General features: G+C 38.0%; 1 protein-coding gene and 1 long non-coding RNA gene across 2 annotated transcripts; one reads left to right on the top strand and one right to left on the bottom strand.

Moving 5' to 3' along the window:
- Window positions 1-1,307: 1,307 nt before the first annotated feature.
- LOC110777812 (DEAD-box ATP-dependent RNA helicase 51) lies at window positions 1,308-7,744 on the bottom strand. The gene is made up of 12 exons (XM_021982403.2): window positions 7,162-7,744; window positions 6,045-6,230; window positions 5,706-5,891; window positions 5,222-5,305; window positions 3,441-3,482; window positions 3,238-3,306; window positions 2,840-3,139; window positions 2,702-2,740; window positions 2,518-2,622; window positions 2,272-2,340; window positions 2,069-2,194; window positions 1,308-1,735 (listed from the first exon to the last, which is right to left on the bottom strand). Exons 1-12 carry the CDS (start codon window positions 7,570-7,572, stop codon window positions 1,565-1,567), a joined length of 1,788 nt encoding a protein of 595 aa, XP_021838095.1. The 5' UTR covers window positions 7,573-7,744; the 3' UTR covers window positions 1,308-1,564.
- A 13,428-nt stretch (window positions 7,745-21,172) lies between these two features.
- LOC110777814 (uncharacterized) lies at window positions 21,173-23,999 on the top strand. The gene is made up of 3 exons (XR_002530585.2): window positions 21,173-21,404; window positions 21,575-23,140; window positions 23,685-23,999. It is a non-coding gene; the product is annotated as an uncharacterized lncRNA (long non-coding RNA).
- Window positions 24,000-24,314: the final 315 nt, after the last annotated feature.

Genomic DNA, 24,314 nt, shown 5'->3' with positions numbered 1-24,314 from the left:
CAATTAGCCAATTAGGCTTTATTTCGTTTGCAAAATATTTGAATAATGCTAATATGAGCCATTTCTTTGGCCGTTAATGAATTAGGCTTAGTATGTCGTTTGCGAAATATCAATGAATGCTATTTAGTTTGCAAAAATGTTTTGTCGAGTGAGATAGTAATGCAATACTATTAGTCTTGCATTCCAAGAATGTTTGGAAGCGCTTGCGTTCCGAGAGTGTGGGTGTCATTTTTCATGACGCTCCACATAGCATTCGAGGTAAAAAAAAATATGGGGTGTCATTTTAATATGACGTTCTACGCAATGATTTGAAATTGATACCTCATACTAGATTTTTTCCTAATTTTTTACTTGTTTCGTCTTGCATTTGTAGAGTTTCAAAAGTTCACATTTGCTAGGTATGTCGGTAATTCCTTGCTTTTGGCGATCACATCTCAATGTATTCCTCAATATTTCTACCTAGCTGGCATGTGAAGATGGTGTGTACAAGTGTCTGGATTGTTGCCGGCGCGTTCTTTAGATCGAATGGCATAACCTTGTGAATAACAACAATTCCAGCTCATAATATGTATTAATAGTCCCGTCTGGCAACTTTTCAAACTATTCGGAGGCGACTCCCTTCAAGGTAACTAGGAAGTGTTTACACCATGTGGCTTATGTCGTCCCTTGAACATTCATGTGATGTTGATACGCTAACAGGTGAACGTCCTGATTAGAGTCTCGTCGTAAGCCTTTATGGATGGGCTTAATCTTGGGTTCCTTGGGAACTATCATGATGCACACACAACCTCCTAGCATTAGATTGACCGCTCCTTGAATATGGCAGAGTGATCGCGTCGTCTCGCTTGAGATTGACGACGGTGATCGGTGTTGGTTTTGTCACTTGTGTGTCTCGTCCCTGCCTCGCGCAGAGCGTTCTTCAGTTGAGAAGTCGGACCCGTCTCAACTTGAGGGTCATCAGCGAAGCATCGCTTGCGATTGAGTTTCTGCAATAGCATCGTACCTCCTCACAGACAGTGCCACATGTGAGAGATTTTTCTGAGTCTTGCTTACGAGGAGATATGCGTTCCACAACTTGCCCAGTCCGCACGCTGCCTACAAAACAAGAATGAAACGAATATTTCATTTGAAATATTCCCATGTGATGCTTAAATAAATTATTGTGTAATGCGTAATCCATCGCATAGAAACCCCCTTTCCTTGGGAATTGGATTATTTATAAAGCCTTCGAGCTAAGGGAACCCTAATGGTCATAACTTGGTTGTTTTGTTAATTTGTCATTATAGAGGACACGCATCAAGAAATCATTAGATCACAATACTACAATATTATTGTAAACAGTTACGTACATGTATGCAAATATCAAAGCCCTTTACAAGTAATAATGAATTAATAAGCTTTCCTATAAAAATCCCCTCGGTATTTAAGGTCCCACATCCAGTAAACACAAACTGTAATAGAACTGTTACAGACTATACGCAGAAGACGCAAAATTGCCTACTTGACATGTCTTCCGAGAAAAATTCGTACCGAACATCAAAATGATTCAGCAAGATAAAATTTTCTAATACCTAACAAATTGCCTAGAATCATCTCCACCTCGTTTCCCATAAGGATGGCTTTCATTGAACCTCCCTTCAATTTTACGACTCTTCTTCCTAAACTTCGAAGCATTGCTGTCTAATTTAATATCCACCTTTGGTGGGCAAGAAAAGCAGAATGAAGTAGCTACCGCCTACACAATTGAACAACAAGTGATTAATGGCATACTCTGAGATAATACTACCAAACCTAACACAAACAGTATATCCAAAAATAAATGAACCCTTGCATTTTGGAATAATGGACAATGACTATAGAATCTCGAGTAAACAAGAGATATATCATCTGATAAATGGTTATTGACACTCGTCACAATGGTTTTAATTCGTACTTCACCATTTCATAATACAATAACCTTTTTATATGATGTCCGAGTATATATCAACTAAACCCTTCATTGTCTGTAAATCAGGATAGGGTCAAACCCCCTTGGGTTTATTCCATGAATCATAAGAAAAAAAATTACCTGCAAATCAAGTTGGTGGACATTGAAAACATCCTTCATGGAATGCGAGTTATAAGACAATATGTAGGCCCTGTATGCCTCTTTAGCTGACTTGTTCAAGTAATAATTATTTGTTACCAATCTCTCCTGCAAAAATCCACCGACTAGGTAAGGTGGTGTTTTCCTAATTGGGAACAAAAAACAGAAATAGGAAAATTCAGTACCAGATGAGACTGCACATTTGCCAGCTTTTTTGTATCGAACTCGTACTCTTTAACAGGAACCTTCTCACTCTGCATGAAAATTGTGCACATTTAGCTAGCAAGAAATCAAGGTTTTCTGGTCCATGTTTACCAGTCAGCACTCACTAACCTAATTACGTTAATGATGTGTAAAGCCCAAACCATATCTATCTGACTTCACTAGGGTCATACAACTTAAAATTTTGCTAGTGGAAAAATATGCATTACCTTCAAATAACCGAGGAACTGTAACTCTTCTGGAATCAGGAAAAGCAAAGCATTTCCTTTAGCACCTTCCCCACGAGCTGTTCGTCCAACCCTATGAATATATTCCTAAAAGTAACATTAAATCAGTTTATTGGCTCAAGATAAAGCTATTCAGATGTTGAGGTGGGTCAATCAAATTGCAAACCTTTGGGTCATCTGGAGGATCATACTGCACGATCCAATCCTACAAGAATTCAAGGAAAGATCAAGAGCTGCTGCCAGAAATTCTTTAATCTATTGAAACAACTGTTATTCATGTGAGAACAGTATAAAAGACACGAACCACGGAGGGAATATCAAGTCCACGAGCAGCAACATCAGTGCATAAGAGTATGCCTTTTTCTGCTTTACAGAAGTCAAAAAATGTTGTTGTCCTCTTAGCCTGCTTTTGCTTCCCATGGATATCAAAGCAGTCTATCTGAATATATCTCAGGAGTTCGGAATGAAATTTAACTGAGTTGCAGGAAGAAAAGAAGACCATAACTTTCTTAGACATATTCCTCTTCAGGAAAGAATAGAGAAGGATAAGTCTCTTTGCACTAGGAATAACACAATAGCCCTGTTGTAGACCTTCGTTGGTAACCTACGACAGCCAGCATACAACATAAATATTCATCATGAAAACTTGTCAGGAGGATAACAGATATAAAGAATAAAGTAAATGCACCATCTATAATTTACCTTTCTCCTCCCCTCATCCACATCAATGTATATAGGTTTAGACAACGACAAGCGTGCAAGGTCCTCCACCTGCAGATAAAAAAATATATTATCACCTCTCAACAAATGAAGGCAGAATACCAACATCCGTCTCCCTGTCCCCCTCAACCTGATACGTTTCCATGAAACTAAAGATAGCAGAAATTACATAATTCAACAGCTACCTTCTTGGTTTGGGTGGCAGAAAAAAGAGCTGTTTGCCGCTCCTGTTTAATTTTCAACCAAAAACAAAATCAGAAACTTCACAGGCTTGATTAAGACATGAAGAAGCATGAAATTAGTTATAACATATACAATCCCGAGAATTACAAAATGCGAAACCCACACAAAAAACTAAAGATATCAATGGTTAAAACCATGAAAGGTCAAAGTGTTGTTGCTAATATCGTATTGAGGACGTGTACACATTTTCATACTTCCTCCATTCGTTTTTAATCGCAACGTTGGTCACTTTCAAGCATGCCAATGCATAACTTTGATCATTAATATCTTTAATTCTCTTCATAAAAGTTGATATTTTGAAAATAAACACTGAGAGGAATCTAACATCTCACATGGCTATGTTTTATCTTACATACTTCCTCCGTTTTTTTATTATTGCACTACTTGATATTTCACGTTTGCCAATGCAAAACTTTAGCTGTTAATATCTCTTATTATGCATTAGCTAAAACTATAAAAAGTTGATATTTTGAAAATATATATCGAGACGAATCTATCAAGATACCACATGACTATATACTTCCTTATACAACAACAGCAACAACAACAACAACAAAGCCTTAGTACCAAAATGATTTGGGGTCGGCTAACATGAATCGTCGTAGGAGATCGTCATTGTCACCAATCAAACCAGAAAAAAGCAGGAAGTAAAAAGGAAAAAAAAACAAGGAAGAGAAAATGGAATTAATTAAATTAAGATAAGAGAAAAATGTATGTATATATATATTATAGGAAAAAAAATATTGCAAGAGACAATAAAAAATAAGTAAAATTTAAAATAAATGAATGAGTAAAATAAGTATATTTCAAAATAACATGTAAAATTAAAAAAACAAATGACTATATAATTCCTTATGTAAATAAAAAAAATAAACTGATAAAATAGTGTGTGAATAGTGCAAAATTGCAAATGGTGCAATACAAAAAACAGAGGAAGTATAAAACACCAAAAAAAGTCAAAGTAAAATATGTGAATGGTGTAAAACTTTCAAACGTTGAGACGGTTGAGAGTATAAAAAACGGAGGAAGTATTAAGTATATTACAAACTTTTAGGAAAGACGGTCTAACGGTTAAACCACTTTTATGCACTGTAACCAATTAGGTATGCACTTTAACTAATTAGTTAACCACTGAAACCAATTAGTTAAGCCTGAAATTCAATTAGTTAAGCAACGAAACCAATTAGTTATGCAACCGAACGTCCGAACCAATTAGTTAAGCACTGAACCAATTAGTTTAACAATGAAACTGATTAGTTAAGCAATGATATCAATTAGTTAAGATTTTATGAGTTTTAGTTAATAACAAGTTTGTTCAAAAATAATAACTATTCGACTCATACATTTAACTATGTCTTTATACCTTAACTTTTTTGTTATTCAATTAGTTATGATTTTATTACTTTTAGTTATGTTTTACACTAGTTTAGTTAGTACCAAAAAAATGGTCTAACCGTTAGGCGGTCTTACACAAAAGCTTTTGTAAATATATTGAGATACACAAATTCTTCTAAAGCAGTAATTTTCCAGCTTCCAAAATGCTACAAGCTCCACAAACTATCACTTCCACGGTATAAAATCTGGGACTGAAGAGAAAAAAGACATGATTGTTTTTGATTTTGTCTTCATTCATTGCACATTGTCGCGATATCATGATGAACAGTGAAATGTATATAAATTTTTTAGTTGTTCAGCACATGAAACTTAAAATCAGATTTCTGACCTTTGGCAGAATCTTTAAGATCTGCCTCATTTCCTCTTCAAAATTAGCTTCCAGAATCCTGTCAGCTTCATCAATCACCAAGCACTGCCAGCATAAAACCATTTGAGATATTAATACCCTAGTAAATAGAAGCACAATAAAGATTAACAGACAGTAAGGAAATGTTCCTTTAAGGAATTCAAATGTCACTTTCCAGCATTTCCAGGAGTATGGTAAGGACTGTGAAGAAGTCTTGAAAACATAGCTACACTTTAACAACTTTTTGATGCTCTATTTTGAAAAATGAAGATCTAGAACTAATTTTATAGATGAGAACAGTTCTTCATTAAAATATGTTAGCATGTCTCGGCACGAACTGTTCTTTAGAATTTACAGAGTGATATAAACGAACTGCATTAACTTGTCATCATAAAAGCAAAATTCTCTGAAATGGCTTTGAAGTACAACACAAAAATCCATGTTCCATGTAAATACAATAGATCACCTTTAAGTTCTTGAAAACGAATCCCTTTGTATTCTGAAGATGGTCACGAAGTCGTCCAGGTGTTGCCACTAAAAGATTGACACCTTTGGCAAGTCGTTCTGCTTCCCCCCTTCGCCCTGCACCCCCAATTACTAAGCCAAGGGTTTGTGAATGATTCTTCAGAAGGTCTTTGGCAACAGCATGTGTCTGCATCATTAAAACAAAATCAAGGGAGATTGCTAACTGAAGTTGAAGAAGAGCAAACAAATGAAAGCACATCCAAGCAGTTACGGACCACAAAACGGAAAACATTGAGCTTTTTGAGACAGCAGTCAAAAGAATTGAGGAACAAAGTTTCACCTGTATAGCAAGCTCCCTCGTCGGACAAATAATGACAACACCAACTCCATTACGAGGAGTAAATCGAGTTTGGTGCAACAATTCCACAGATGGAACAAGAAAGGCAAGGGTCTTCCCGGAACCAGTCCTCGCAGCTCCTAGCACATCTTTTCCCTCCAAGAGAGGAGGTATGGACTTGGCTTGAATCTGAAAACAAGGTAAAGCAAAACATTAGCTGGCTGAGAAATTTTTATTTCTATCTAACATCAAAAGGGCTTGCATTTTAGGCTTTCTACAAGTAGACAATTGACACGATGTTCTCAAACTCATCACAATCTAAAGAAATGCAAGCTTTCAACAACCACAGAATTTTCAAAATGGAAAAAGCAGCTCCGGTGCCACCTTACTTAGCCAATTCAGTAATAAAAAGTACATCTTTTTTATTAAGATTATGATTTGCCTTTAAAAACAATCCTGTAGATGAAAGCAATAAGGTGCATGTTTAAGGAATTCTATCAACATGATTACTAATTACATTCTCTTTTTTCTTTGGACACTTGAGTTTTTGTTTTCCTTGCATAAATTAACCAGAGGTGTACATGTGTCACACGATTGCATTGGATTGTGATTACCATTATCTCTGAACTTCTGTTATTAATTGTGACAACAAAACCTAATAATTAATTTCTATATGGATCCCCTTCTTTTCCTTGGTAGGTTTGAATTTCAGTAGGTAATATACTCTTCCAACCGATGTCAGCATTGACAAACCAACACACGACTTCCCCACTACAATCACCATTGCAAAAACAACTAAAGCACTGCTTCCCTGACTAGATTACACACTACAATCAACCACAGAATGAACCAAACCCCAACTCTTAATCTATTGCTTCCAAAATTCAAAACAAAAAAAACAAAAAAACACCGGAAAGAGAACTCTAAACCCCTATCTGTACCATTAATCCATTACAATATAACACACTTATCATACACGCATATATAAAAAAAAAAAGTAATATTTGGTTAATTTGTGCAATTGCAGCGCTGTTCTCTGGGTATGGACAAAAACAATGGAGTAATTATAACTATTAACAAAATTATAAAAGCAATTAAAAAGATTGTAGAAGTGATAAACCTGAGTCATATTTGTAAACCCAGTATCCTTAATAGCATCCTTAGTAAGCTCAGAAACAGGTAAACCAAAGAAAGAGTGATCACTCATAATCCCAATTCCACTATTCACTTTCTCCTTCTTCTTCTTAATTTTCTCAATCTTCTCCTCATCTTCACCACCATTTTCTGCTCTCTCCTCCTCCTCTTCTTCATATTCTCCTTCATCAGTTTCAGCTCGCAATTCGTCGCCGTCATCGGCTTCGTCTCGTTTCTTCTTCTTATCCTTGTTCTTGCTCTTCTTCTTCTCTTCGGAACCCATCATAGATATTTTTTTGGAGGTCTCTGGTTCTTCTTCTGATTGGTTTTTGTTGTTTTTCCTTTTTCTCCTCTCCTTCTTCAGTTGTTGTTGCTGGCAGGCCTGTCCATGAGCCATGGCAGGAGGGGAGCGACGACGAGAATTGCTGCAGCAGAGAAGAAGAGGTGGTTGGGACAGGCGCCTCCGATTACAACGACAAGATGCTGCTTTTCTTCGAGGGTTTTAGAAGAGGGTTAGGGTTTTGACTGATTGAAGTTAGGAAGGGTTTTGACTTGATGGCTAGACAATAACGCCCATACATATACATATATATATATATATATATATATATATATATATATAGACATATTTGGTGAAATATTAGAACCCTATATATATATAGGGTTTTCAATATGCATATACTTTTTTTTAAAATAAATATGCATATTTTTTAAAATAAATGTGCATGTATTTTTTACTAAATATGCATATACTTTTTTTGTTTTCAGAAAATAAACATAGCTTCTAAATGCAGATATTTTTTTCTAAATGCAAAATTAAATATTACCAAACAATCCTAATTAATAATTAATTAATCAAAAGGGTTAAATAAATTGCCAGCAAATTAATAAAAAGGGTTTTAAAAAATTCCTACTGAAAAAAAAACTTATGCTATTGAAATTGTAGTGTTCTTATGCGCACTAAATACTGAGTAGTTGATAAAACTTATCCTACTAATTTGAGTACAACCTATATTATTACTTCGTATTTGATAAGAACTCCATAATTATATACACCTAATACTTTTAAAATCAAGAGTATGGAGGGAGGACAAGAAAATCTGGACAATACCACAACGAATACATAAATAAGTATTTATGATTTTTATGGTTCTTTTTATTCTATGAATTGATATGCATTAGTAGTATGCAAAAAGAACCAATTATCTTTTCAATAACAACAAAGTATTTATTTCATATGTATGATTAATTTGGATTATGGGTATTAAACGTAAATTAATTTGTTTCGTACAGTTTTTTTTTCATCTTACTGATGCAAGCATAACTGGCCGGTTTTGTAAAATGATGACAGTGGGGGTATAGTCATGGGAATGTGAGATTATGTTAGTGGGTAGATGGAGGGACTTAATGTTCAGGGAATTAGAGTAATGGATTAACGTTCGCAGAATTAGATTAGATTAGTGGATTTGGGAGTTTTTTTTCATTTTAATTTAATTAATTAGGGTAGTGTTGTAATTTTTATTTCTACAATTAGAAAATAATATCTGCATTAAGTAACACCCATAAAACATTGCATTCATCTTGAAAAAATGGTGCACATATAGTTGAAATATTATGCACACTTAGTTCAAAAAAAAAAGCAAATTTAATTCAAAAAATATGCACAAAGGTTCTCGACGTAAGACGGTTCTCACCGGAACCTCACAGGCTTGATTAAGATATATGTATATATATATATATACATATATAGATTTAGGTTCCTATGAGAACCACCCTTACCCTGAGAACTTTAATCCTCACCGTTTATTATTTGATATCTTACCCGTTCAATTATTTTAGCCACGCCAGTACGCCACTACGGAGTATTCGACATTAACTTACAAGATAAACAGATGAGAGCTATACATAAACGAGGGTTTTGCTTGCAATCAAACGCATTAAAATTATAAAAAGTACCGGTGGATTTTGTCATGGATATCGAAACCTCCCTTCATCCAAAGACTCATCACTAACATTACTCATTTCTGTCTCATTAAAACACTTTAATTTCTCCCATTCTTAGACCTTAATTCTAGATTCAAATACACAAATACGCACAAAACAAATCCAAAAGCATGACAGGGGGGCAACCGAACAGGGCCGAGCCACTAGAGGTGCGCGGCGGAGAAGATAGAGTGCGGGTGTGACGTCAATTAGCAAGCTCGTGGAAGCGAGTTTGCCGGCCGATCGACTTTAATTTGGTGATGGTGGAGACAGGAGAGAGAAACTGAGGTTAATTCGGAGCTTTGGTGGAGGAGAACGGAAATGGCGGCAGCGGGGTGGAGATGGTGGATGAAGATGGTAGAGAGTGTGAAGGTTGTGAAGGTAGTAGCATCAATGGAGAAGATTGTGAAGATGTTGATTTGTATTTCTCTTCAATTCAATTGGGGTTGTTATGGTTCCTTAACAATATTGGATTTTGTGTTTTTTTCATTTAACCCTGTATTCATCAGTTCCCAATACCCCGCCAGACCCTTTCGCTTCATCACTGAAACTAACTACTCCGTATGCATATTTTTTTAAATAAACATGCATATTTTTTAAAATAAATGTGCATATTTTTTAAAATAAATGTGCATATATTTTTCACTAAATATGCATATATTATTTTGTTTTCAGAAGATAAAAAATTGCATTCATCTCGAAAAAATGGTGCACATGTTGTTGAAATATTATGCACACTTAGTTCAAAAAATATGCAGTTTAAATTCAAAAAATATGCACAAAGGTTCTCACCGTAAGATGAGTTCTCACCATAAGACGGTTTTCACCGGAACCTCGCCCTACATATATATATATATATATATATATATATATATGTATATATATATAAACCTCCCTTAAGATAAGAACCTCCTTATAATGAGAACCTTTTACCACCATCGGATTCAGATAAAATGAACGGATGAGATCTAATTTATTGCAATCCCAAAACCCGATTACCGGAGCCCCGATACCTGTAGACACCTACTTTTGTCCCCATTCCCGAAAGGGAATGTTCGATGATGAAAGCGTAAATCTCCACTTGACAACGCATCTCCTATAAAATAACGAATCTCATTACCCCTTTTCATTTCACCCGAAACCTACTATTTATAGAAACCTGCTATTTATGGAAACCTGCTAAAAATAGTAACTGCCGTAATGGGTAGTTGTTAAAAGTGGCAAGTCATAAAAGATAGAAACCTGTCAGAATTAGGTGTTGCACTACAACATAAATCCTAAGTGAGATAGAAATTGCGAGAGAATCCTATTCCTAATACGATTCGAAAATAAGAGTTACGTATTAATTAAAATCCTAACGAGCTTAGAGTTCGTAACGGGCCCAGACGCATTCCGTCATAAAATTAATACGCACTAAAAGACTCGATTAAGTCTCATACGCTCCAGATTCTAAGAGTCCGAATCTGACAAAGAAACGGCCAAAACATCAATTTCAACGCCCAGCCGTGGGCGCTGAAATTGCCCAGATCCTATTTTCAACGCCTGGCTCTGGGCGCCGAAATCTTCGGCTCCCAGCCCTGGGCGCTGAAAATACCTGGTACGTGTTTTTTCCTAATTCCTCGTGGATTAGAGTTCTACAATTCTATCTTTCCACGAACTCTTTTCTATAAATATAGCCCATGTTCGACGTGAAAAAAACACACAACACACAATTATTATTCTGAGTATTGACTCTAAACCCCTAAGCCTAAGCCTCACGCTGCAAAACTGATCACGCGTTCTGTCGCAATCGATCCATAAATCGAACAGAACGTATCCTGTCCCATAATTTGAGATTCGTTAAATAAAAGGAGAAATAGCAAAGTCAAAGTGGTTAGTTTTCTGAGAACCGTGACGCACCTCTCAAGGGTGCGTCGTAATGTGTCCGTTTTCCATGGTTTAATTGCTTTCCTCGCCCTTTTATGAACTGTTAAACTAACTAAATCTGATTGTTCGATCACGCCTAATAAATATGATATTTTTGGGAAATTGGATTATCATGTTAGGTCCCTTAAAACAATCTAAATCAGATAATCGCGCTCGATCTAGTACTATATGTTGCATATTGATAAAATCAACTCAGATTAGTTTAATAGTTAACGCATGTCCCTTCAATCATTTATGCTGAGCTAGTAAGGATATCCTGCCTCTGGAGTTATCAAAGAGCGAGTACTCCTCTCGGTAGTTACAGTCCCCCGAACCCTCAATCTCTACCCTGCGGGTGTACGTTGAGCGATCCCCACCACCAGGGATCACAAGGGAACCTACGGCCGTCGTGGTCAAACATAATTGCACTCCCTTTATGTCACGATAACCGGGTTTTGTCAGTTTTTCTCATTGTCGTTAAAAACTAAATGGCGACTCCTATATTACTAGTCAATTGGGTGTAAACTCACAGGAAATCCAATTACACTTGATTTGACAAAAAGAAGCGTCACACCCACGAGGGACGAGGTCACGCATTAGCCTCGTGCTTTTTCGACCCCCTCACAGTGGCGACTCCACTGGGGATAGTGAAGGAAATACTCGTGCTTGTAGGTAATCAAAATAGCCGAAGGGTGAAACGATCCTACCCCGCGTTTATTTCCCCATCAAGTTGGGACGACCTGAAAATCAGCATATTAATGTGAACGGACAGAACCGCATAACGAATCTTGGCTCCCTTGGTGTTTCATCTCGGGAGTTGGGACTAAGGATACCCATCGCCAACCGGGGGGTGCATATGCTTCGAATGTTGTCCACTCGGCACTTTCGCTAGTAGTACACCTGTCCCAAACCCAATCGCTCGCCCACTAGGTCCGTCTCGCCTGCATGCCCCCTTGGCTTGCACTTGCGGGTTGGCCTTCTGGGACGAAATTCGTCTGTTGAAAGCACTACCCCGACCGGGGCATGTGGTGGATCTGCGATAGAAGCGGTACCAAGCCAGGCGCAAATAACTACCCATAGAAGCCTATCATAAACTACATGACATATTATTATTGCCTCATGATGGAATGTTAGTTATGTGTAGCAAAATATATGATTGCGTGTGACAAACTATCCTAGAAAAACCAACGACCTTAAAAATTTCCCAAACATTCATAAACCAATTTGCCAAAGAGTTATACCGAAATACGTGTTCAGCAAACCCGAGCGATCGCCACAAAAATAAGCGACGCTCGGGATGGCCTGTAACGAATCCCACAAACGCTACACAACGCGTAAAGGACGTTATTAGGCAAGCACGCAAAATCGAAGTCGCATAAACAAAAGTAGACGCAAACAGAAAACGAGAACCAGCCAGGGACGCATTTTCAACGCCCCTGGCTGGGCGCCAGAATTTCTCACGCCCGACGCTGGGAGCTGAAGTTGCTGCTTGGCCTTCGGGTCAGGCGCAACAGCCTCAATGCCCGCGAAAAAGAAAACACGTAGCAAAAAAACCGTTCGTAAAAAAAATTGCTGCGAGGGCGTAAGAAAAGCACTCGATTCTAAAAAGCGACTCATAAAAATAAATAACTCTTTGTGTCGTTGTTAGGCCTCCTACGACGACGATGTTCGGCACCAAAATCGAGCATGCTAATTAAAATAACCTTGAATGTCACATGGGCAAAGTATTCAAAAAAATGATGTTCGAATAAAGTTTTCAAAGTAAAAATAATGTTCAAAAAAAAAAAAATCCGAGTCTAGACTAGGTTATGCCAAAGTACAATCTAAATCCTAAGTCTTAGTTGTCTTATCCATAGAATCGGTCCTAATGCTTGGTGTCGTTCTGCAAGTTAAAAGGTTAAACCATATTGAGTCTCCCTTTCTAACATTTAAATCAATAAGCACCCATATATAATTGTCATCCCTTGCTAAGAATCCACGGCCTCAATACTCTCTCTCACCAATAAAAAGAATACATTATAGTATTTGCAAAATGGAAACAGTCACATTCTGAAAATCATTCCCCCATAGTCGCACAACCCCCAAAGTGAACCTAAGGTGTCAATACCATTGGAAAGAAAAATTAAATGGCCTCAAGGCGTATGATCACATTGGGTCACGACCATCATAGTCCTCTCGAGCCACTCGCTCCTTGAAATACTCCTAAGTACGGACTAAAAGATTTTCCATGAATGCAACATGACAAACCATGAAAATACCCAAATCGGCATGACATAAGGCTACCATTGGGGTAAAGCAATACACACTAAGAGAGAAGCCGCACTAATGATTCTAGTCTTGCAAAAAAAAAAAATTCGATCTCCCCGATTAACTACCTTGCCAATATTAAGAAAAATGGCGCATGACAAATGAACACCCAAGGGTTAAAATCTAAAGTGTCAATCAATGAAAGTTATGGTCCAATTAGCCTAAGTCTGAGAGTTGCTTGGTCAAGTATTATAGGCTTACGCCACGTCATTATTTTGAGTCTAGGTCACCTCCTTGTATTCATACACGGGTTATAATCAGAAAGATTAATGAAAGTTCGAGTCTAAATCACAACTTCCAATTAAATCCCAGAAATTGGAATCTGAAAAGAAGCAAAAAGTTATTTTCGATGCAATTCTTTCGTTAAAATTCAATAAGGTAAAAACAAGATTTCGAATCTACGCTATTTGCACAATTTAAGAAACGACTAAATACGCTTGCAAAGAAAGGCAATTTAAAGGTCCACCCTAGGACTGCTAAAATTAAAGGTCCACCCTAGGCCTACTAAAATTAAAGGTCCACTATAGGCCTACCAAATGAGGCTCACTCAGTCTCGCCTCGTGACTCAAAGACCACAACCATCTACCTTTTACCCCAAATAAAAAATTTGATTGAAGGATTTATGTTGGGGGGAAATCCCGAGCAAAAAGAAAAAAATAGAAAGAGAAAAGGGAGAGCGAAAAGAGCGAGTCATGAAATACTTAGCCCGTACCTCCCAAAGTGCGAAATTTACCCAAGTAAACGAAGGAAGAGAATTGAGTCAACCAATCCAAATCATAAAGTTCTACGATGTCTACCCTTTCCAATCCTCATGTTCTTAGACGCCTTCGCTCTGGGGCCCCTGTTCAGCTCATCTAACCCATCCATGTTCTCATTGCCATAACCCAAGAAACCATTACCTCGACTCTTGTTCTTGAACTTGTTGTCAACCGCAAACCACGCACGGCCATTGACACGTGCGTCATACCCATTATTTCCAAAACCTTCTCTTACACCACCATTAGCATAATGACCATATAACTTGTGTGGATACATCCTGTTGATATACCCTTGAGCCGTCCCCATGCTACTCATTGGCCTTGGTTGATGTAAACTCGTGACACTAGCACGAAGCTGCAAATTGTGAGCCCTAGCAGATGTAATCCTCATGCTTGACTAATACCTATACAAATTATCCTATCTCATTCAACCCATCTTTCAAACCGTCTTGAGTCACAAATAAAGAAAGAGACAAATGAAAAGTACATTCTACACTCAACGAAAAAAAATAAAGACAAAAAAATAAAATGTGAATAATAAAAGAGAAACTTTGCAAAGCGCCTCTAAAGTTAGTCTAAAAAGAAAAAGAAGCATTTTAGCGCACCAAAAAAAAAAAAAAAAAATATCCGCCCAGAAATCATTTTCAGCGCCCAGAGCTGGGCGCTGGAATCTTTAACGCCCCAGCCTGGGCGCCGAATCTCTCTGCTCGCCAAATTTTGTCCAGAAGTGCTCGTCATTTTATCCGCACATACACGGAAAAATAACGAACACTTGGAGGGGTACAACACGTATTCAGATATACGTACCACCAAAAATACATGCACTTGAAAAAAATATAAAACAAATTTTTGGCTTACGGCAAGGCAGCAGATTAAAATAATAATAAACTTCACTTATTCTACCGTTTCAAATAATATGTTTCCATCTCAGAACATACTTATCGAATTCGGCATTCTAAGAAACCATTTTCTAGGCTAAGAACTACGCAAGACCTGATTCCAAATTAAATCTATTTAAGGCGGATACGTAGGCAATCAATGATTCGGTCCAACCAATTTACAAAAATATTAAAGCCTATAGAATAACAAGAATAAGAAATAGAGTCCCTTATTGAAATTTAATTACCTGCAACCCAAGTCGAAAGAAAAATTTAAGTCAAAAGAAGAATCCAAGTCACCAAGATGCCAAAACGAGCACACATCGAAAAATAATAAGGGCACGTACCCTTGCCAGAAGGAGCACTCACACTCCTAGGCACTTAGTCAAGACTCAAAAGATCGCTTTGCCTCAATTGAATGGGGGCTAGCGCAAGCGTCCATGACCTCTAAAGTACTCGACTTGACCCTCCCTAAAGCGAACTAACTCACTTAAAGACTTTCTTTCACCAGTAGACATAGTCGTTCGCTTAAAGAACTTCTTCCACCCCTAGACACAGTCATAGTCGCCGACAAGTAGTAAAGGCAGTAAGCTTGCAATAAAGAGGATTGTTCTACGGCATCACCCCATCGTTCCTTCGAACTCAGGGCACCCGTTCATGGTAATTCAAATGCTTGCTAATCCCCTTTGGAAAAAATAAGACATTGTCAATAGGACTTGGCACTTAACCGAGGCTCACCCTACTCAGACATGTGACACGGGCATCTAAAATCGAAATCTGAAAGCATTATTAATGGGAAGACATAACAGCAACTGGGGGCTAAAAATTGAAATGAAAGAGCTAGGGAAAGAACTAAGTATACCTTGACCTTTTTTGCAGACATACACCAAGTAAATCTAAGTCAATTTGAAAACGGTTTATATTCCCGCAATTCTGGAAAAGATGGCCCTAAAAGCCTAAAATCATATGCCAAACGAGCACAAGTATATCTTGACGCCTGCACCCTGGCTTCCAGCAAATCCTTAGACAGCGTTCCAAAAATCGTAACAGTATTTTGATTCACTCATGTAATCCTGTACGAACCCTTCTATAAGTCAGCCTACTTAGGACACCTCGGATTGTACACAGTAGGACTCGGATTTTAAATAATTTTCAAAAGACTTCTTCGAACATAATAAAGTGTCGTTGGTTTAAGCTAAGTATGCGTTTATCTCGATGTTGCAAGTGAGTCAAAAAGATCTATAAATATGATTATGGGTAAAGAAAGGCACCTAGCTTTTGGTCAAGGCACACTTCAACATGTGACTACCTTGACCATGGCAATGTCGCACAATACGACATTTACAAGAGAAGTAGCAGGTCATTACGCGAACGTACCTCGCACTAAACGAGTCTGGTTCAAACTATTCATGATCCATGTCACCATGAATACATAAAAACGTATGCCAAGCGTTATAGCACCAAGCCAATCCCGTAGCTATAATTGGGGGGTTGAGAAAAACACTCTAAAAATGCTCGAAATGACGATTTTACCGCAAATTCTCGATGCTAATGCTATACATACGTCATAGGGGCACAATCCTAAGATTTGATCGTGTAAAACGAACCTTAGAATGGCTACAATCTCTCCCAAATTCTAAGCGCTACCTAGAATATATAAAGTCACCCCACTAACAAGGGTAACTGAAAATCGCGAGTCACCAAAACTCCGATCAAACTACTGCACCTAACGCTCGCCCTATAAGCGCCCGTTACACAGTCTACGTCGTTCCAAAGCAAAAGCGAAATCAAGGATAAGAACTGTCAAAATATACCCAGAAATCAATTTCAACGCCCAGAGCTGGGCGCCAATATCTTTAACGCCCAAGCCTGGGCGCTGAATCTTTCTGCTAGCCAAGTTTTGCCCAGATATAAAAATAAGAAAGAAACACCTATGAATCCTCGCATCGAACGAGTAATAAGCCGTGCAAACCCACGCAGAAGGTGCCACACTTGTTCAAGCACCTGAATGAGGCGTGATGAAGTACTCCAATGCAAAAAATAATAATGATACCCCAACACCTGGAGAAATATTCTAAGACACCTGTTAGGCCACACAAGCCTACGTTGCACCATAAGTTAAACCATCCCACGGTACAAGTCTAAAAAAAAGAGTAAGGCATATTGCACTAATGCGGGCACGCCCAAAGAGCATGTGTAAAAGAGGCAAAGACTACTTATCATGCAAGCCACACGACTTCTACATTAAGGATTAAAAGTAGCAAAATATTACCTACCATGGAAGGGATAGCTCGCACCTACACGAGCGGAACCCCAAGGCATCTTTCTCGAAAGAACCTATAAAAATCGTACGCCAAAAGGAAGCATCCCAACATGCCTACTTGGGGGCTCCAAGCTACGAAACAACCGTAGCAAAATAATAAATCTCGAAGCAAATGTTTGAACAATCGAAAGGGCACGATGTTTGAGCCCACTTCATGAATGGGCCTGAACCCTATCAATCTTCTAAGCAAACTATTCAAAATCAGTCATTGCTCAAAAAAAATTGATTCAAGCAAACTGATTAATGGACCGCACACAACGGCCATTCTATGAACACTCGTTCTCACATACATATCATCTTTTCTAAGTATCGAACATTTACGAACGTGTTCAAAAGAAAAAAAGAAAACGAACGAACAAGAGGCCAACTGTGTCATCAAAAGACCAGCCCAAACAACGCTTTCAACGCCCCACCTGGGCGTGAATTATTTCAACGCCCAGGCCTGGGCGCCGAAAATGAACCCAGGCTCAAAAAAGGCCCTAACTTCTAAAGGGCCCTGCCGCATCCATTCGACTCGAAAATTGCCGATTCCCTTACTGAAAGTCGCACCTCACGACCTTGTCAAGAGTAGCACACCACTACGAAGATCGCTCGCACTTACGAGCACGATCCCAAACACAATCAAGGACATTACAAAATGCGTATCCCCAAAGAACCTCTTTGACAAGAACTGACCGCCAAGCACGAGTGTTTGGGGGCTCGAAAGAAAATATATATTTCAAAAGAGAGTATGAAAAGTTAAAACAATATTCCCAGACTACGCTGTACAAAATCCCGTGTTTGGATGTCTCAAAAAAATAAAACCAGTTTACGACCTCGAGACAAAGGTCGCCGTTGATATTTATACATAGTCCCCTAATCAAGGACCCAGGTAGTGGCAGAATTGAGCCAAAAAGACTAGCTCAAAACCACGAAAGAAGATGACCACAAAACAATGGTCCGTCTAAGCACGTTTTCAACCCACATTCAGGTTACAACTAAATCCGAGCATCCCTCGAAAGAATTCGCTCCTGCGAGAATGAATAAGAAAAGAAATTCTCAAAGAAATCACAAGAACAAATGAAATAGGGACTTGCCCACCTCAATCGGGCAAGATCGCGCCACGAACCGCGCGAGTTCCAAATAGAAAAACGAATTCAGGGACGTCCACCCTCAGCGGACAGGACTCGCTCACCTTCAGCGGGCGGGGTCTGCGTCACTAGCCGCACAGATCCTCAGTTTTCGAAAAATAAAAATCTTCAAAAGAAAAAACAGGCTCGCCATCTTCAGCCGGCGGGGTCTACGTCACGAACCGCGTAGGTCCTTATTTTCAAACAAATTTCAAAACAGATTCGTCCACTTCTATCGGACGAGGTGTCCACCCTTAGCGGATAGGCTCGCCATCTTTAGCCGGCGGGGTCTACGTCACAAGCCGCGTAGGTCCTTATTTTCAAAAAAAAAAAAACAAACAAACTTCAAAACAGATTCGTCCACTTCTATCGGACGGGGTGTCCACCCTTAGCGGATAGGCTCGCCATCTTTAGCCGGCGGGGTCTGCGCCACTAACCGCGCAGGTCCTTAGTCGCTGCAGCGATAACTTTTTCTGGTTTTCCGTTTTTCCAAAAAGAACGATGTGAGTAGCTTTTGGTTTTTCCGTTTTTCTAAAAAAAAAAAGAACCATGTGAGTAGATTTTGGTTTTCCGTTTTTCCAAAAAAGAACGATGTGAGTAGCTTTTGGTTTTCCGTTTTTCCAAAAAAGAACGATGTGAGTAGCTTTTGGTTTTCCGTTTTTTCCAAAAAAGCGATGTGTGTAGTTTCCCTTTTTTCCAAAATTTAAAAGATTGGTTTTCCGTTTTTCCAAAAAAAAGAGCGATGTGCTGGATTTTCCTTCGTTTTACGTCCCATAAAAACAAGGGGGTTTTCTCGTTTAGCTAACCCTAGAAATGAGAATCTTTATTAACATTTTTACCTCGTGATTGGGCTTGGCCAGGCCCAATTACACTTTATAGCTTTGATTTCGAAAACATCTGTAGCTACTCCCAATGATAAAGTGAGGGAGTTTCTGCGCACCTTTAGATCCTTCCAATGACAAAGTGAGGAAGTTTCTATACTATCCGTTGACAAATCCCAATGACACGTGAGGGATATGTCAACACTTCAAGTGATGACCCTTAAGTCAAATGTTATCACTCGGGGGCTCGTGAGACCCTCGCCAAAACAGGTCACCATGGCTTGTGTGACGCACTCCGTCTAGTACTTTGACCATCGTCTCATCCCGAGACTCAATCAAAGTGGGGGCTAACTGTAGACACCTACTTTTGTCCCCATTCCCGAAAGGGAAGGTTCGATGATGAGAACATAAAATCTCCACTTGGCAACGCATCTCCTATAAAATAACGAATCTCGATCACCCTTTTCATTTCACCCGAAACCTGCACTTTATAGAAACCTGCTATTTATGGAAACCTGCTAAAAATAGTAACTTCCGTAATGGGTAGTTGTTAAGAGTGACAAGTCATAAAAGATAGAAACCTGTCAGAATTAGGTGTTGCACTCCAACATAAATCCTAAGTGAGATAGAAATTGCGAGAGAATCCTATTCCTAATACGATTCGAAAATAAAAGTTACGTATTAATTAAAATCCTAACGAGCCTAGAGTTCGTAACGGGCCCAGACGTATTCCGTCATAAAATTAATACGCACTAAAAGACTCGATTAAGTCTCATACGCTCCAAGATTCTAAGAGTCCGAATCTGACAAAGAAACGGCCAAAACATCAATTTCAACGCCCAGCCGTGGGCGCTGAAATTGCCCAGATCCTATTTTCAACGCCTGGCTCTGGGCGCTGAAAATACCTGGTACGTGTTTTTTCCTAATTCCTCGTGGATTAGAGTTCTACAATTCTATCTTTCCACGAACTCTTTTCTAAAAATATAGCCCATGTTCGACGTGAAAAAAACACACAACACACAATTATTATTCTGAGTATTGACTCTAAACCCCTAAGCCTAAGCCTCACGATGCAAAACTGATCACGCGTTCTGTCGCAATCGATCCATAAATCGAACAGAACGTATCCTGTCCCATAATTTGAGATTCGTTAAATAAAAGGAGAAATAGCAAAGTCAAAGTGGTTAGTTTTCTGAGAACCGTGACGCACCTCTCAAGGGTGCGTCGTAATGTGTCCCTTTTCCATGGTTTAATTGCTTTCTTCGCCCTTTTATGAACTGTTAAACTAACTAAATCTGATTGTTCGATCACGCCTAATAAATATGATATTTTTGGGAAATTGGATTATCATGCTAGGTCCCTTAAAACAATCTAAATCAGATAATCGCGCTCGATCTAGTACTATATGTTGCATATTGATAAAATCAACTCAGATTAGTTTAATAGTTAACGCATGTCCCTTCAATTATTTATGTTGAGCTAGTAAGGATATCCTGCCTCTGGAGTTATCGAAGAGCGAGTACTCCTCTCGGTAGTTACAGTCCCCCGAACCCTCAATCTCTACCCTGCGGGTGTACGTTGAGCGATCCCCACCACCAGGGATCACAAGGGAACCTACGACCATCATGGTCAAACATAATTGCACTCCCTTTATGTCACGATAACCGGGTTTTGTCAGTTTTTCTCATTGTCGTTAAAAATTGAATGGCGACTCCTATATTACTAGTCAATTGGGTGTAAACTCACAGGAAATCCAATTACACTTGATTTGACAAAAAGAAGCGTCACACCCACGAGGGACGAGGTCACGTATTAGCCTCGTGCTTTTTCGACCCCCTCACAATACCCGGTCAATTTTCTTTCAAAAATAATACCCTTTCTCTCTCTTCCTCCCAAACAAACAAACTATTGTTTCTCTCTCTTCGCAACATCCTTCTAATCTTCAATTTTCTTCACACTTTCACAAATTTGCCCCAAAATTAGGTCTATTTCGTCAAAATTAAGCGATAATTGCACTCTATTTCTCGCGAATTCAAATTTAATTAATGTTCTATTGTAATTTTCATCTACAATTTTAGAGTCCGTCAAATTTCATCTGCGACGCGTAATTGTCACAGTGATCTGCACAATCAAGCTCGGAATCAGGTATTAACTCAATTTCTTAAGCTTTGAAGTTATTCAACAAATTTCTATGAGGGAATTTGTCTGTTTTTTAAGCTGATTTTTGTCAATTTCGGAGTTGATTTCGCTCAACTAGATTTTAGGTTTTTAATTACTTCAGTGCTCATTGCTAATATGATGTTTACATTAATTAGATGCGTGCCGGAGCTCCGGTTTCTTTCGTCGCCGTAATCAAATAAGTTACTTAAGTATTTTCTCGCTCCTCTATTGATTTCAGAATTTACATGATTTTCCGCTTTGTAATTTTTATAATTTTGTAATCGTTTGAACTTTTGTATGTTGTTTTTCCTATGCTTTTTCCTCATTCTTAGTATGTTATTCTATAGTAGTTAATTGTTTTAAGATTATTTTTCCTATTTTGCAATTGTTTGAATTAAATAATTTGTACTATACAAATTTGACCAGAAACTTATCTATAAACTACTGAAAGTAATACGAAGTATAAAAATTCCAAAAAGTAAAAAAAAAAAAAAAAAAACTATAGCAATGTCTTTGTATGTAGCTTTGGTTGGTTCTTGCTGCTTATTTTCCTCATGTTTGGAATGAGATTTCTGAATTGTTTAACTCACCAACTTGCCATGCATGTGTTGGGAGATTTTGATCAAATTGAGTAGTTGGATGAAAAACTAGGGGTTTGAATTTGATTAGAGGATAGTTAGGCCACATGGAATGACGAATAGTTATCCCTCCTCTGCTCATGCTACCCCTCCTCTACTCATGCTGCTTGAACATCAACTGCATTGAATTTACCCAAGGTTCCACGCCAACATGTAGCTATCCCTCCTCTGCTCATGCTGCTTGAACATCAATTGCAGGAGTCATTTTTGTCATTTTATGAATATTGTTCTTGATGACAACATGCACTCTATAAACCTCCCGGGAGCTTTTCCCCCTCACCGGGTTGTTGGTTCATCCCATGGCTACGTCATTTTTGTCAGCTTAACTGGTGAAATCTTTTGCCTAAACCCGATTTCCAAGGACTGGATTGATTTTCCTTGTCTCTTTGTCTGCCCGACTGTGTGAGGTTATGATACATATGAACAACATAAATCATGCGGAAAAACCTTAATGCCAAGAATCATATTAATTGCACATAATCATATAATTAGTCTAGGATGCATACACTTTGTAGCGTGCCCTACCTAGCTGGGCCCGAACCGAACAAGAACAAGTCACTACTACAAAAACTAGAATAAATAACACAAGATAGGCAACGGTCAAGTATAGGCGTCTTCTATAATTATAGAGAACGCCTCCCTTAGATAACGGTTACATAAACGACATAAAAATAAAACACCTCTCTCTTTAACCGTTATATATTCCTAGCATATATTTTAATTAACATTTATAAATAATAACAGAATGTATAGAGAACGCCTAAGTAAATATGCGTTTCGTGGTGGTGTAGTCGTGTAGGGAGGGTAGTGCCTCATTTCCACCCAAAAATATTTTGAGTGAATCGTTTCAAGTTTTAACCTAAATATTTGGGTTCCCGTCCAATGCATGAGCCGTCTATCATCATATTGATAAATACCCACTCTCTGGCGACCTACGAAGCAAGTACGAGTTCAATCGATGGTAGTGCATACAGTTATGAGAAGGGTCCTAACTCCTAAATGGGCTGATTATAGGTCCAACATTATCATCCCCCCGATCTGGATTCTTGCTCCAAATCGCCTCACCTGATTTATTCCAAGCTAGTATAACCCCCTTCTCAATTTTTTTAAAAAATATTTAGAAATTGATGTCTTGTATTGGAAATTCTATGTTTGATTATCAATTTGTTCAGATTATATTACGTGGCTATTTTTCGTTTTGATTCATTTGAGTTGTGGGTATTTATCAATATGATGTTTTAGGAGTTTGTTCACCTTTTGTTTCGTAGATTCATTTGTTTTTTTTTTTTGTTTTTTGCTGGGTGTTCCTAATTTTAAGCTTTTATTATTCATTTTCGGTGTCATTTCCTAGGATTAGTTCATTTTAGCTTGATTAATTCATCTAGCTTTTCTTCGTTATTATGCTTTGCCTTGCAAATTGATTGACGTTTTTCTGTTGCGGGAGCTCATTGTTAAAATGACCAACAATGTTAATATTGGTGTTATGCAAATTGATTATAGTTGACTTTATTACTTTTAGTGATGCAATGTGTTTGAAATGAACCATGGGGTTATGTCTGCTAATTATTTTCATACCAATCTTTGAAATCAATTTATTCACACTGTTTATTGTTGTTGAGTGTTGCAGGTGATGGTGAAAAGATGAGGAAGCTATCTATTTAATCACACTTGTATTTCAGTTCAATTATTAGCTAGGCGATATAGGATGAGAGGAGGAAAACAACCTCTTACGTTCATTCAGCATGTTATAGATAGAAAGTTTAATTTCTTCAATATAGTACTTGTACATTTGAGTATTAATACAAGATTCCAAGATGTGCTTGGAATTATAATTTCATACGAAGTATTGAACTTCAACCAGTTATGCTTTTTTTCATTAAGAAATGTACGGAGTGTTTGGAATAAAAGTGATAATATATTGGAAATTTGAAATACTTTGCAATGCACGTATACAAGTATGATTTCAAACAGTATTCCTAAAAAATATGCAAAATACGTATTTTTGCATTATTTTTTTATTAATAAAATGAAGAATAGAAAGCTGTTGGGTAAGATAATAGTTTTCTATTGAAAAGGAAAATAGTATGGTCCACTATGGTAGCCGTTATATATTCCTTCTTTATTTTCTGATTTTAGGAAGGGAATAGAGGACGCTTATCTCTTATCACTGTACTTTATGACTAGGTATATAAAACACTTTTTTACCCGTTTTATAAACTTTATAGTGCGCTGAGTTGGAGAACGCCTTTAAAGCGTC

This window comes from Spinacia oleracea, chromosome 1, assembly GCF_020520425.1.
Source record: "Spinacia oleracea cultivar Varoflay chromosome 1, BTI_SOV_V1, whole genome shotgun sequence".
In the NCBI taxonomy this organism is placed as follows: Eukaryota; Viridiplantae; Streptophyta; class Magnoliopsida; order Caryophyllales; family Amaranthaceae; genus Spinacia; species Spinacia oleracea.
This window is presented reverse-complemented; position numbering and strand designations above follow the sequence as displayed.

Excerpts from the sequence above, each read along its gene's own strand:
- LOC110777812 (XM_021982403.2), bottom strand. The coding sequence starts at position 7,572 with ATGGCTCATGGACAGGCCTGCCAGCAACAACAACTGAAGAAGGAGAGG. Across the intron at positions 5,892-6,044 it reads CGAGGGAGCTTGCTATACAG|ACACATGCTGTTGCCAAAGA; the intron begins GTGAAACTTTGT and ends TTAATGATGCAG. Across the intron at positions 3,307-3,440 it reads CTGCCACCCAAACCAAGAAG|GTGGAGGACCTTGCACGCTT; the intron begins GTAGCTGTTGAA and ends TTTTATCTGCAG.